The sequence below is a fragment of the Hemiscyllium ocellatum genome, chromosome 13 (genome assembly GCF_020745735.1).
Source record: "Hemiscyllium ocellatum isolate sHemOce1 chromosome 13, sHemOce1.pat.X.cur, whole genome shotgun sequence".
In the NCBI taxonomy this organism is placed as follows: Eukaryota; Metazoa; Chordata; class Chondrichthyes; order Orectolobiformes; family Hemiscylliidae; genus Hemiscyllium; species Hemiscyllium ocellatum.
The window spans coordinates 77,108,036-77,123,215 of NC_083413.1; the positions used below are offsets into that span (position 1 = coordinate 77,108,036).

Here is a 15,180-nt window from a genome sequence, read left to right on the forward strand (position 1 = left end):
CTTGGAATAATGAAAAGGTAGTTCTAATTTCAAACAGTTCACTCACATGACTTAAAATTTCTTCAAACATTGCCTGACTTTCTACGCATGCACTCAAACCCAGGAGTGGTATGTCTGGAATCAATAATTTTCTGTATGAGAATCAGGAGTCAGTCACTGTATTCTCTAGCACAACCTAAAGCAATCAAGTACTGTACAAGGATCTGTGGGCAGATGAGCTTTAATGAAGTGCTGCAATTTCCCTCTGACACTGAAGTCCATATTTTCAATTAGGTCACTCTAAATACATCATGTTTTAAGTTTAACTTGTCTGTTTCTTCCAAATGGATACAAAAGTTCCTGATGTCGACAATGAGATTACAAGTCTGTTGTTGTGATTGTTTGCGATGAGCTTGACGAAGCAGATGATCAATATCGCTCGCAGAAAAAAGAAACAAATCCTATCACAACTATCTTTGAAATGTCCTTGTCTGCTCGCTATCAAGCATTTTGCATTCCATGTCGAGTTGTCATCCAACAGATAAGCATTGGTACTGTGCAACCACTTGCTGTGCGTGAGTGATGAATGGCATGTGGATTTTGCAAACTATCATAAATTCGGCTGGAGTCCTCAGGTCTTCATTTAGGCCCCACTTCTGATTAAATACACGCTGATAATGTTTTGGCCGTGTGTATTCTGAACTTTTTTTTCCCCTTTTTGCCATGTTAAAATCCACAATGCTGGACTTTTTTACTTCTCTATTTTTCTAAGCTGTACCGAAGACCTTTGTACTTAAGTAAGCAGCGACTTGTAAACTTTTCACTGTACCCCTGTGTGTACATGTGATAATAAAGCTAATTCTAATTGTAATTCTGAAATCCATCAATTCCGCCTTGTCCCAGGAAAGAGAGACTGGGAGGTCTCTGACCAAATGAGCCCATACAATGTTTTGTTACTGACAAATCTCTGATCACAATATGTACAGATTGCCATCTTTTCTCCAATATGTGTCCTTTGAATAGCTGTTCAGCGCAGAGTTGGTCACAAAGGCTTTATCACTACAGCACATTTGAAAGTTCGTTCACTGTTTTGTATTGGGAGGTGCCCCTGCAGGAGGTGAGTCTGAAACAAAGTCTTACACACCTCTCTCTTCAAAGTGTCTTTTTTTATGGTTCTTGTGCACATTTCTGTGAGCAAATCCTTTTCCACAAGGTTTGTGTTTGTTAAAATTTACACGTTGCTCTTCGGTCTCAGGAAAGGCCTTTCCAGCATTGAACAGAGAACATCGTCCGTGCTGACAATCTGTGCACCTTTGCAAATATGGCAACCATTTTGCCAACCTTTCTGACTTAATTTTTCTACCGTTAGGACATAATGCTAACTGGAACTTAGGAGTGTATTGGTCCTGTCCAAAACTGACTTCTTCATCAGCTGCAGTAAAAAGGCCAAATGCTGGAAAATACTTAGTAGCATCTTTGAAGAAATAAAGAGAGTCAATGTTTCAGATCAGTGACCTTTTGTCAGCACTGACAAAGGACCTTGAGGCTTAACTCTGTTTCTCTCTTCGCAAATGTTACGCAGTATTCCCAGCATTTTTCACTTTCATTGCAAATTCACATTTTTCTTCTTAGTTAAAAGTTGGGCTATAAGTTTTCCCCCTAGTATCTACAGTTTCTACCTTCTGGTGCAGTCCCTTGTCCCACGACACAATTTTGGTGAGCGTGTTAGCCCTGATATTAAGGAGTCTGAGCAGAACTCCATCATGGCCCTTGACATTGGTCAGGGGATTCTCCAATGCACCAAGCGTTTCATTGCGTCTATCTACCAACCTTTTCCTGTAGACTACCCAATGAAAGTCCTCATCGGAGCTGTCCGCAGTTGAACTGGAGCTGTGTGACTCACCGTCTGAGAAACTGGCACCTACTCCACCCTTTCCTCCTGCCATGCCAGCAGACCACACTTGCCTGGAGACTCGCCACCGACAAATCCTGCCTCGAATCGATCCTCAAAAAAGCAGACAATGGCAGTAGTTAGTAAGTTGGGGGTTGCGTGTGAGATTGAACTGTTTAATCATCATTTTTTTCCTTTCTGTTCTGTCACTTCACACTCATGCACAGATTGCTGGCAAATGTTGCTCTTATGTCCCTGTAAGGGGAAAGACAAAGACAGAAGATGGCGTTAGGGGTGAGCGAGGGAAACAAGAGGTTTACTGATACCAATTGCAGCTTGTAAATCAGAAAAGGTTGTAGTCTGAGGGAGAAGTGAGATGGAGACAAAGGATTAGTAGGATAGTTCCAGCATCTCCAATGGTTTCTGCCCGGCGTCTGGGCACAGCCATGGACTATTGGTACCTGCTGACTCATCCATCGGGAAAAGACGTCCAGCTCGACATTTCCTTGTCAGTTAGCTACGGCTGTCTCTGATAATGTGTCATGTTATGTATTTGTGAACATGCTGCACTATATTTGAGTGATGTGACTGTCATGGTTGTACAGATGACAGTGTGAGGTCAATGTGGGATGTAGGAGCGATTTTCACTGCTGTGTCATAGAGTGAGGTGAAGTTAAGGCCATGGGATATAGGAGCAGAATTAGGACAATTCAATCATGGCTGGTATGCCTTCTCCCTGTAACCCTTGATCCCCTTCCCAATCAAGAATCTATCTATCTCTACCTTAAAGAGACTCAATGACTTGGCCTCCATTGCCCTCTGTGGCAATGAGATCCACAGATTCACCACCCCACTTGCTGGAGAAATTCCTCCTCATTGCAGTCTAAAGGGTCGTTCCTTCAGTCTGAGGCTGTGCCCTTGGGTCCTAGTCTCTCCTACTAGTGGAAACATCATCTCCATGTCCATTCTATCCAGGCCTCTCAGTATTCTGTAATTTTCAATCAGATCTAACCTTCATCTTTCTAAACACCACTGAGCACAGATATAGAGTCATCAGCCACTCCTCATGTGACAAGAGCTTCATCCTCAGGATCATTTTTGTAAACTTCCTCCAACACCAGCACATTCTTCCGAAGATACACAGCCCAAATTACTCACAATAATCCAAATCTAGCCTGATGAGAGGTTTACTCAGTCTCAGTAGTATATATCTGCCGTCATACTGTAGCCCTCTCAAAATGAATGCTAGCATTGCATTTGGCTTCCTAACTGCCAACTGAACCTGCATGTCAACCTTAAGAGAATCCTGAACTAGGACTCCCAAGTCCTTTTGTGCTTCAGACTTCTGAAACCTTTCCTCATTTAGAAAATAGACTATGACTCCATTCTTCTTACCAAAGTCAGAGAGATGTATAGCATGGAAACAGACCCTTCAGTCCAACTCATCCATGCTGGCCAGATATCCCAGTGTAATCTAGTCCCATTTACCAGCACTTGGCCAATGTTCCCTCTAAACCTTTCCTATTCATATACCCATCCAGATGCCTTTTAAATGCTGTAATTGTACCAACCTCCACCACTTCCTCTGACAGCTCGTTCCATATACGCACAACACTCTGTGAAAATGTTGCCCCTCAGGTCCCTTTTATATCTTTCCCCTGTCGCCTTAAACCTATGCCCTCTAGTTCTGGACTCCCCCACACCAGGGAAAAGATGCTGTCTATTTATCCTATCTGTGCCGTTAATGATTTTATAAACCTCTATAAGGTCACCCCTTAACCTCTGACGCTCCAGGGAAAACAGTCCCAGCCTAGTCAACCTCTCCCTATAGTTGAAATCCTCCAACCAGAGCAACATCCTTGTAAATCTTTTCTGAACCCTTTCAAGTTTCACAACATCCTTCCAATTGGAAGAAGACCAGAATTGCACACAATATTCCAAAAGTGGCCTCACCAATGTCCTGAGAGTTTCATTGCATTCCATCTGCCACTTGTGTGCCCACTCTCCTAGCCTGTCCAAGTCCTTTCTGCAGCTTCCCCACTCCCTCAGCACTACCTGGCCCTCTGTCTATCTTTGTGTCATCTGCAAACTTAGCAACAATGACCCACAGTTCTTTCATTTAGATCGTTAATGTCTAACTTGAATAATGAACACGGACCCCTGTGGAACTCCGCTACTCACTGGCTGCCGTCATCCTCATCCTCACACTCTGTCTTCTGCCAGTTAGCTAATCATAGCACCAGGGGCCCAGGTTCAATTCCCGCCTCGGGTGACTGTCTGTGTGGAGTTTGCACGTTCTTCCCATGTCTGCATGGATCCCCTCTGGGTGCTCTGGTTTCCTTCCACAGCCCAAAGATGTGCAGGTTAGGCGGATTGGGCATGCTATATTGCCCCCTAATTTCCAGAAATGTGTAAGTTAGGTGGATTAACCATGGTAAATGCAGGGTTGCTGGGATAGAGTAAGAGGCTGGGTTTGAGTGGGATGCTCTTTGGAGGGGCAGTGCTGACTCAATGTGCTGAATGGCCTCTTTTTGTATCTAGGAATTCTATGATTCTGGGATGTGTAAGTTAGTTAAATTAGCCATGGTAACTATTTTGTTAGGCATGACCTCCACTTGTGAAGCCGTGCCTATTTTATCATACACTTCCAAACATTCAACAATCCCATCCTTAGTAATGGGCTGTAAAATCTTAACAACGACTAAGGTCAGGCTAACCAGCCTATCGCTTCTTGTCTTCTGCCTCCCTCGTTTTCTTAGGGGTGTTCCATTTACCATTTTCCACTGCTTCTGGGATCCTCCCTGACTCCAGAAATTCCTAAGACCTCGCCACCAAATCCTACACAATCGCCTCAGCTATCTCCTTCAGAATGCTGGGGTGTTGTCCATCTGGTCCGGATGATTTATCCATCTTCAGACCTTTCAGTTTTCCCCCAGCACCTTCTCCTTAGTAATGCCACCACGCTTGCTCATGCCCCTGACTTTCTTGAAGTTCTGTAAAAACTGATGCAAGTGAAACCTATTCACTTCCTCCCTCATTTATTTGTCCCCCATTACTACTTGTCCAGCCTCATTTCCCAATGGAAAGGGTGCAAAGAAGGTTTACATGGATATTACCGAGACTGGAGGGCTTGAGTTAAAAGGAGAGGCTGGATAGGTTGGGACATTTTTCTCCAGAGCATAGGAGTCTGAGGGGTGACCCACAATAGAGGTTTATAAAACCATGAGGGGCACAGATAAGGTGAATAGCCAAGGTCTTTTCCCCATTGTAGAGGAGTCCAAAAGTAGAGAGCACAGGTTTATGGTAAGGGGAGAAAGATTTAAAAGGGACCTGAGGAGAACTTCTTCTCCCAGAAGGTGATACGTATGTGGAACAAGCTGCCAGAGAAAGTGCTGGAGGTGGGTACAGTTACAACACTTAAAAGACATTTGGACAGGTACATGGAAAGGAGAGGTTTACAGGGAATGAGGCCAAATGCAGGCAAATGGGACTAGTTCAGTTTAGGAAACCTAGTGGACATGGATGAGTTGAGCCAAAGGGTCTGTTTCTGTGCTGTATGATTCTGTGAGTCTAAGTAAATGAATGATCCTCCTTCAACCTGACCTGCTTCACAAAGCTGCCCTGTTTAGCACAACTGGAAACTGTTTTAACCCCTACTCCATTCCCGTGAAGCATGAGGTACGTGGACAATGTGGGCCCTCATTTCCACCATTGAGGCTGGTGAAGTGAGCAAGATGCAAGACAACAAGACCTTAAGATGTGTGAGCAAAAATAAGCCATTTGACCCATCAAGCTGCTTAATTCAATGACATCTTGGCTGCAAGGCTAGTGGTTTGAATGTGATGATGAGTCATTTGAAGACAACTTGTCTGGTGACTGAATCTATTTTGCTAGGTATGCACTGTCTTTTGTTCACACTGTCTGTTTGGTCCACTGTGCGTAGAGGGCTTCTCTTCACCTGTCCACCTTCCCCACCAGCCCTGCAGGTATCTCTGCTGTGTTGTATCATTGGGTGCAATTTTCCCATCCGAGTGGTGGCAGGGTTGGAGATAGAGTGGTTGATGGCAGAGAGAGGAGGCTGGAGGAATTGAGCAGGTGTTTCCCAGATGCATTTGCACTGTTGTGGAGATTAATTCCCAGGGGGTGATATGGAATTGGATGCCCATTCCGGGGACATTGTGCAACCCAATTAAGTTGGGGAGCATGACTTTACCACCCATCAGTGGAACGTTTCTGCCAAGGTGGAGTCTGGGGAGGGCCGCAGAGTCTCAGTTGGCATTGTTGTAGAGTGATTCCCTCTCTGCGACCCGTGACCTCGATCGTTCTTTAAGCTCTGGCCAGTGATCTTTCAGATTCAGGCTGCCTTCAGACCCTTCACCCCAACATGGAAGCGTTCCAGCAGCCACTGACCTGATTCCACAATGGCCTGCTCTCTCAGTGTGCTGGTTGGATCAAACACAACCTTCCGTACGGCAACGAGTGTGGAAGCAACCAGTTAGAAAGTTGCGCCGCCTCTCTCGCTTCAGATAAGTGTTGCCTTGGAGGCCCCCAGTCACTTCCAACACCATGATCCCGTGGCCTACCTTAAATCCAGTTTAATTGTTGTGAGTTTTTCCCTTTAATCCTCTCAGAAACCCGACACCAACCTCTCCTGCACCTCTCTTTCAGAGTAGAAAGCTGGTTTTCAGTGTTGCTGGCCTGGGAATGAAAAGGACTGAGGTAGGAAATCACTGCACAGTGCCTTTAGCACTGAGCTGTGTCCTGATACCATTTAAATTTTCACTTGCTTTGAAGCATGTGTGGTGGCTGCACCAAAAAAGTGGACATTAATTGGACATTGCCATTTCTCCAGGCCTTGTGGGTTTGCTCACCCTGAGGTTAATTCCTGTTCAGGCCCTGACAACAAATGAAACACAAATCCTTTAGTGCATCCAATTTGGGATAGGCTTGAATCAAAGTGCCTGAGCAGACTGATTCCTGTTTAACCCCCGTGTGCCAACGTGTCAGTTTTCTTGAGGTACTGTTGCGCTGTCTTCACATACTCTCCAACAGCCATCTCCAGGCATCTCAGTGTACTGCCAGTTGAGGCAGGTTTATTGCAGTGAAGTCTAGGATCTTCCTGGATTTCCAGCATTTTTGAGGGAGCACATTCCGTAATCCCTTCAAGTTTTCTTTATAAACCATAAACAAGTGAACTTGGGTTTTGAACCTTCCCTGGTTTTTTTTACTCTAGTCGGCTTATTCTCAAAAGGCAGTTAATATTGTGCAGCTGGTGTTAGATTCATTTCCACTCAGGGGTCAGCACTGTTTCAGCTGTTGCTGTAGCCAGTCAGCTGCTTGACAAGTGCAATGAATCATATATAAATCAGACCAGCAGTCGTTTATACAAAAGAGGCAGGGAGGATTCATGAAAGGCTCCTGCATTTTGGTAGCCACTGTAAACCATTGAGGTTCATCTTCCATGTACCTCAATGGAGTGATTTTCCATCCATTTGCTCCGTGCTCCCCGGATTCCCTTTCCAATCTTCCATGGGTGCTGCTGCCTTTAAGCATTAAGTGTCAGCTGGTGACTGGGACCTTTGCTCAATCCACTCAGCTCGCAACAAAATCTTGCTATATACCGAAAAATAGATGCTTCAAGTTTCCACTGATGACAACACTGTTCCACTCTGATACTGAGCAAAGCATGTCATCACAGCCAGAAAGAGAAGGGTTTTGAGAGCTTGGTCTGAGTTGTAATGGGAACTATTTTCCGTAAAGTCATTGCAATGATATCTTTACTGGAACAGCCAGTGTATCGTGTGAGACATTGACCACATGATTTTGGCAAAGTAAGTGGCCTTGGGAATAGTCCCTCTTACGCATTAGGGTTGGTTTTATGAATGAAGGGACATATGGAGAATTAGCTGGTGCATTGCCTGGGACTCTGAAACACAGAGATCTCTGGATGGGACTAGAGAGATGGGGAGGGTCAGACTATGTAGGTTTTAAGTTTTAAAGTCATGGTGCTGGTAGATTGCTGCATGAGGTGGCACTGCAGGGACCCAGGTTCAGTTCTAGCTTCGGGTGACTAGCTGTGTGGAATATGCACATTGTCCCCATGGCTGTGTGGGTTTCCTCCCAGAATCCAAAAATGTGAGGGTTAGCTGGATTGGCCATGGTAAATTTCCCAAAGTGTACGAAGATATGTAGGCTCGGTGGTTTAGCTATGAGGAACGCTGGGTTACATGGATAGGCTGAAGGGGGTGGGCTTGAGTGGAATGCTCTTTGGAGAGTTGGTATGGATTTGTTGAGCCAAATTTCCTGTTTCCACACTGTACAGATTCAGTGAATCTTGATGGGGAGCCTATATACGCCATTGTTCAGAGGGCTGATGGGTGAATGGTACTAGTTAGGCTATGGACAACAATATTCTAGATAAGCTCAGGTTTATAGAGAGTGAGAAGATGCCAATCAGAAAGCAATCTGATGGCTGAATTAATAGCATTCCGGGTATTAGTGCACAAGGGCAGTAAGTGAGAGTTATGTATGTTAGGATGAGGAATTCTTTTGACAGGTACTGGAACAAAAGACTAACAATTTATTTCTAAGCCCATGGTCACCTTTCTCACAGTTCACATTCTGTTTCATCTCAGATGTTGCATGGGAAAAGGAGCAAGCAGTCAGGGCAGTGGTCCTCAAGAGAACCTGGCAGTGGTGATGACAGGGAAGAGGACTCTGAATCGAGCGGAGACTGTGACGATGAAGATGGATGCACAGGATCTGGAAGCGGAGAAGTGGGCCGTAAGAAGAATACAGGTGAATTTGTCTCACAGATACTTGGTTCCTAATGACATCCTATGAAAGTGAGGTGTAAGATGACCCTTTGAGCTGAATCTGATGCAGACAAGGTAGTTGAATGTAATCTTGAATGCAGTATTATAGTGGGAACACTCTCAGGTTTCATACTGGTGCAGTCTATTTGTTTACTTGTCTTGGATCTGAGGGGTGTGGGCGATACTTCTATGTTCAATGGTTGTAATAAAGCTGATAGCAAGTTATTGCCAGCTTTTTGAATTCCAACAAATGAGATATTGTGAATTAATTGTCCAATTTATCTACTGGTTCCTGCTTTAAAGAATAAGTATCTGAATGGTATGGCAGTGGTATGACGTATTGCCAAGAGCAAGTGAGTGACAACTTCAGAGAGTCAATATCCCTCAGTCCTACCTTTAAGCTGCTTCAGGTCTCAAATACAGCTTTTAAACATCATTGATTAATGTAGCCCCATACTTTAATCAATGAATGTGTAATAGCTGCACTTGAGACCCGAAGCGGCTGAAGGGTGGGACTGAGGTATATTGACTCTCCAAAGCTGTCAATTACTCACTCATGAGTACACACAATTGTCATGCCATCCAGATACTGATCCTTCAGAGTCCGGAACCAACTGGATGAGTTGGACAAATAGTTCATGATATCACATTAATTGGAAGTCAAAATGCAAGCAGTAACTTGTTATCAGCTTTAGTGCAACCATTCAGCATGGAAAAGTTGCAGCATCAGATAATGCTTTGTGACACCACACAGCTATCCTACTACTGGGCTTGAGATTTAACACTGATATGAACGCTCGTAACTGTTGGAGAAGCTGCGGGGCTTTTTTTGCCCCCGAGACCATTTATGTCCGTGTAATGGTGGGCCAAGGCTGGAGAAATCATTGGTTGAATCTAGATGATGCCACTTTCTGTTACGATCATAAGTGTCTTCAGAAGATGGTGGAAATACTGAACAGATTAGTTAGCCAGTAAAGAGAGAGAAATGGAGTCTTAGTTTTGTACAACATGCAGACAGACCCTTGGGTCCAACTTGTCCTAAACTAATCTGGTCCCATTTGCCAGCATTTGGCCCATATCCCTCAAAACCCTTCCTGTTCATATACCCATCCAGATGCTTTTTAAATGTTATAATTGTACCAGCCTCCACCACTTCATCTGGCAGCTCATTCCATACACGCACCAACCTCTGAGTGAAAAAGTTGCCCCTCACATCCCTTTTATATCTTTCCCCTCTCATCTTAAACCTATGGTCTTTAGTTTTGGGCTCCCTCACCTTGGGGAAAAGACCTTGGCTATTCACCCTATCCATATCCCTCATGATTTTATAAACCTCAATAAGCTCACCCCTCAGCCTCTGACGCTCCAGGGAAAATACCCTCTGTCTATTTAGCCTCTCCCTAAAGCTCAAGCCCTCCAATCCAACAACATCCTTGTAAATCTTTTTTGAGCATTTTCATCTTTCCTACAGTGGAATTGAATGCAATGTTCCAAAAATTGTCCAACCAATGTCCTGTACAGCCACAACAAAAACAGAGATAACATTTCAGACTTTTCATCAGGGTATTCCCAACAATGGCGGGAATACATATATCAGAGTGAAAGTTTCCACTGTATTTTGCATGTATATTATGTTCACTACCATTCTTCGTTCCAGTCTGCCATTTAAAAACAGCCCAACAGAACTGAGGACAATCTCACAGTGGGGAAGATGGAAAGTTTCTAACTGTTAACATCAAACTTCAAACTGTGATGAGATTTGTTAAGCTCAATAAGCAGCTTGTTGTTCATTAAACTAAATCAATCACAGGAAGCACCTAACCTAAATTGGAGTCTTAGCAAGTAGTGAGCTCCAGAGACAGGAGTCCCAGCAGGCAACGGTCTATGGGACCAGAGGCCCAACAGATACTGAGCGATAAACCTGGGTTTAGCAAGCTAACCCATTGCTAGTACCACAGTGAACTCTCGTGACCTCACATTGAGTGAGTAGTAAAGATTGTCACTGGAGATCCAGTGAAGGAATACCAATGAATCTTGATTTTTGCGTTAAGCCATAAGTTTGAAAACTCTTGATAAACTTTGCTTCAACAAGAACACTAGGAAGTGAACTTCGAGGAGAGAAAATTACCTACAGGGCTCTGGGCCAAAAGGAGGAGACACGTTTGAGCCAGCTGCAGCCTACATTTTATGGTTGTCTTGTCAATTGGAGTAATCATGTCAACCTCTGTCAAGTAAAGAGACATGTTGCGAACAATGACCTTCTGTGTTATGAGCCAAAGAAAACAAGAGAGGTGCAAATGGAATTTAAATACGTGTAAGAGTTGATCCTGGGTTTCTGCAAACTGGTAATTAAAACTGTCACATTTGCACATCTTGACGCAAGCTTTACTAATGTACAGGGTAATTCCATGTCGAACTGTTTTGACTGTTGCATCAAAGAGAATGAAATATAATGAAGCCAATCGTTCAGGTGCATGTTGAACAACATAGAAGGTCAACGCTTCAAGGAAACAAAACCGAGTCACAAGGGCTCATTTTGTTAGTACTCAACGATGATATTCATCCTAGCCCAATGCCAATACACTCCTACAGTGAGCCATTGCAGCCTGCAATCACCTCACTTTTCAGCCTGGCTAGAAGTTGCTTAAATAGTGACACACTGTCTACTTAAATGTTGGAAAAATATCAGAAGATGCACTCTACTCATAAGGCATTTCCAAAGAAAACATGATTGAAAAAGAAATTGAGATTTATAGCTGGTTTTGGAAGTTTGTTTGAGAGCTGACTGATCCAGCTTGCTATATAATGCATTAAATAAGCACAGACTGCCTATATTGCTGCAGTCTCATTGCCGCACATATGAAGCCACACTGACAGAGGAGGACAAAATGTGGCCTAATCCTGATACTCCTGCCGAGCGCAGGCAGCTCCGTGGACTGTACTCCAAGTCATGGCATCCACTGCAGGGTCAACGCAGGCTGCTTCAGGGCCAGTGCGAAAACCTGCACTGAACCTGATCTGTGTTTGAAGCCATATCATTGAGCACAGGCCACTCTTGCAGTCATTTAGCACAGTACAAGAGGCTACAACACCAGTGACTGTGAGCATCTTGATCTTCCATGCTTCTCATCTTTACTGTGAGTGAAAGTACTCGTCAGCAGAAATGTCCACTTGGAAAATGGGAGGCACCCACAGGTGAAGAGCTTCCACTTAGTCCCAAAGCCCCACCTCCTTACGGTGAATGGCCAACATCAATCAGTGACTCTCAGTCTTAAAGCATTCATTGTCACTTAACAGCAATAGTTCTTCAAGTGAGTAAATGTCTCACTCCCAACTTCGGATCCCACACTGAGAAATTCCCACTGACAGACTCAGACTGACAGTCTCCCACACTGAGGGACCCCCACATAGAGACCCGCCCTTCCCCCACGATGAAAAACTCCCACACCAAGAGTCTCCCACACTGAGACACTCCCACACTGAGGGCCCCCACACAGAGACCCCTCCACAATGAAAAATTCCCACACCGAAGGTCTCCCACACTGAGAGTCTCCCACACTGAGAGACTTGTACACTGAGAGACTCCCACACTCAGGGGCCCAACACAGAGACCCCCCCCCCATAATGAGAAACACCTCCCACACTGAGATGCCTTCAGTCAGACTCTAGCACTAAATTATGCCACAATGAATGCTTTTCTGGAATGCAGCAATGGAGCTCTTTGGAATGGTTTTACTGGAGCACCCCTCGCTCACTAAGAGACATTAAAGACTTGTTTGTTCATTAGCATGTGAGGTGATTTGAGAGAATGGGAGTCAACAGCAAACTTTTGTATCTGTAAAGCAGTTTAATGGAACAAAATAACCCAAAATGCTTGGCAGAAGTATTATCAGGTCCTATTTCATCCTAATCCAGATAAAGGTGTACCAAAACATCACACCAAAAACTGACAATGAAGTAGCGTTTTAGGTGCTAACAGAATTGCAATGCTTCAGGCTATAGTGGTAAAGATGTGAGCTTCCTGCATGAAATTGGAGATTTGTTTTGCATTTATTAGTTGACATGATTTAGATGTTACTGGCTGGGCCAGCATTCATTGCTCCTTCCTAATTGCCCTCAGGAAAGCAGTGTTGAATTGCTTTCTTGAACCACTGCAGTCACTGATTATAAGTACATTCACAATGCCACTCAGACGGGAATTGCAGAATTTTGACCCAGTTACAGTGAAGGAATGGTGATATATTCCTAAGTCAGGATGGTGAGTGGCTTGGAGAGGAACTCGTAGATGGTGGTGTTCCCATGTGTCAATTGCCCTTGTCCATCTAGATAGAAGTGGTCATAGGTCTCGAATGTACTGCTGAAGGTACCTTGACAGTGTACGTCAGTTCTGGAGGGAGTGAATGTTAAATGTGATGGATGGTGCCAGTCAAGTGCCTTGTCTTAGATAACATTAAGTTATCTTCTGTGTTGCTGGAGCTGAAGCCATCCTGGTATGTAGAAAGTAGGACATCACAGTCCCGACCTGTGCCTTGGTTGCCAGGAGATCAATTAAACTCTGAAAGGAATCCCAGCCTCTGTGTTCTAGTTGCCACATTACTTATATGGCAAATCCAATCAGTACCTGGTCAATGATAAACCCAGGATGTTGTTCGTGAGGCATTCACTGATGGTAATGCCAATGAATGTCAGGAGAAATGGTTGGCTTCTCTCTTACTGGAGATGGCCATTGCTTGGCGTTTGTGTGGCACAAGTGTTACTTGCCACTTATCCTGGGAACTACTGACCAATCAGTCTTAAGTCTTGTGATGGGAAAATTATTGGAGAGGATTTTGAGAGGCAGGGTTTATGATTACTTGGAAACCCATAGCTTGATTAGAGCATAGATTTCTGAGGAGCAGGTCATGCAGCACAACCCTTATTGAATTCTTTGAGGATGTGACAAAACGCGTTGATAAAGGTAGAGAGGTGGATGTGGTGTACATGGATTTTAGCAAGGTGTTTGATTAGGTTTCCCATGGTAGGCTCATTCAGAATCTAAAGAGGCATGGGATACAGGGAAATCTGGCTGTCTGCATACAGAATTGCCCAAATAAGACAAAGGATGTTCGTAGACGGAAAGCATTCATCCTAGAGCTCAGTGTCTAGTGGTGTTCCACAGGGATTGGTTCTGGGATCTCTGCTCTTTATGATTTTTATAAATGACTTGGATGAGGAAGTGGAAGGGTGGGTTATTGTGCTTGCCAATGACAAGAAGTTTGGTGAAGTGATGGATAGTTTGGAGGGCTGTTGTAGGTTGCAACGGGACATTGAGAGTATGCAGAACTGGGCTGAGAAGTGGCAGATGGAGTTCAATCTGGAAAAATGTGGAGTGATTCATTTTTGAAGGTCGAATTGAATGCAGAAAACAGGGTTAAAGGCAGGATTCTTGGCAGAGTGGAGGAACAGAAGGATCATGGGGTCCATGTCCATAGATCCCTCAAATTTACTACCCAAGTTGATGGAGGTGTTAAGGCATATAGTGTGTTGGCTTTTGTTATCGGGGGGATTGAGTTTAAGAGCTCTGAGGTTTTGCTCAGCGCCCTGGTTAGACCACGCTCGGAATATTGTGTTCAGTTCTGGTCACCTCATTATAGGAAGGATGTGGAAGCCTTTGAGGGGTGCATAGGAGATTTACCAGGATTGGAGGGCATGTCTTATGAAGAAAGGTTGAGGGAGCTAGGGCTTTTCTCACTGGAACGAAGAAGGATGAGAAGTGATTTGATAGAGGTGTAAAAGATGTTGAGAAGCAAAGATAGAGTGAATAGACAGAGATGTTTTTCCCAGGGTGGAAATGGCTATCATGAGGGAGCATAATTTTAAGGTGATTGGAGGAAGGTTTTGGGGAGATGTCAGAGGCAGGTTCTTTACACAGAGAGTGGTGGGTACGTGGAATGCACTGTCAACAGTGGTAGTAGAGTCAGATACTTTCTGGACATATAAGCGACTCTTGGATAGGTACATAGATGATAGTAATATGAAGGGCATGTAGGTTAGCTTGATCTTTGAGTAGGATAAAAGGTCGACACAACATAGAGGGCCAAAGGGCATGTACTGTGCTGTACTGTTCTTTGCTCTATGAAAAATCATCAATCTGCAATGGGTGTTCTGTTTCAACAGATGTTGCCTGGCCTTCAGCAGTTTTAGTTTTTCAGAATTCCAACATGTGCTTATCTTTTGCATTGATCTGCCATTGCACGAGGTGTAAAACCTATGCCCACACCTCCCCCACCACCTCTGACCAAGGGCCTAAAGGATCATTTCAAATCCAGCAGAGATTTTCCTGCACATCCACCCACCTCACCTATTGCATCCGTTGCTCTCAATGTGGTCTCTTCTACAACAGGGAGACAGGATTTCAGCAGGATTTTAGAAAGTTTCAGGGAACGTCTCTGGGACACATGCACCAAACATACTCACCGCCCTGTGGCTGACTGCTTCAAATCCCCTTCCCACTCC

General features: G+C 44.3%; 1 protein-coding gene across 2 annotated transcripts in view; it reads left to right on the forward strand.

Annotated features, from left to right (window-relative positions):
• The window catches only part of gpc5b (glypican 5b), a 593,135-nt gene that overhangs the window by 445,135 nt on the left and 132,820 nt on the right, over positions 1 to 15,180 (forward strand). For both annotated transcript variants that reach the window (XM_060834330.1, XM_060834331.1), the window contains one exon: positions 8,506 to 8,668. In XM_060834330.1, coding sequence (XP_060690313.1) covers positions 8,506 to 8,668 — 163 coding nt within the window. The remainder of the gene's footprint in view (positions 1 to 8,505; positions 8,669 to 15,180) is intronic.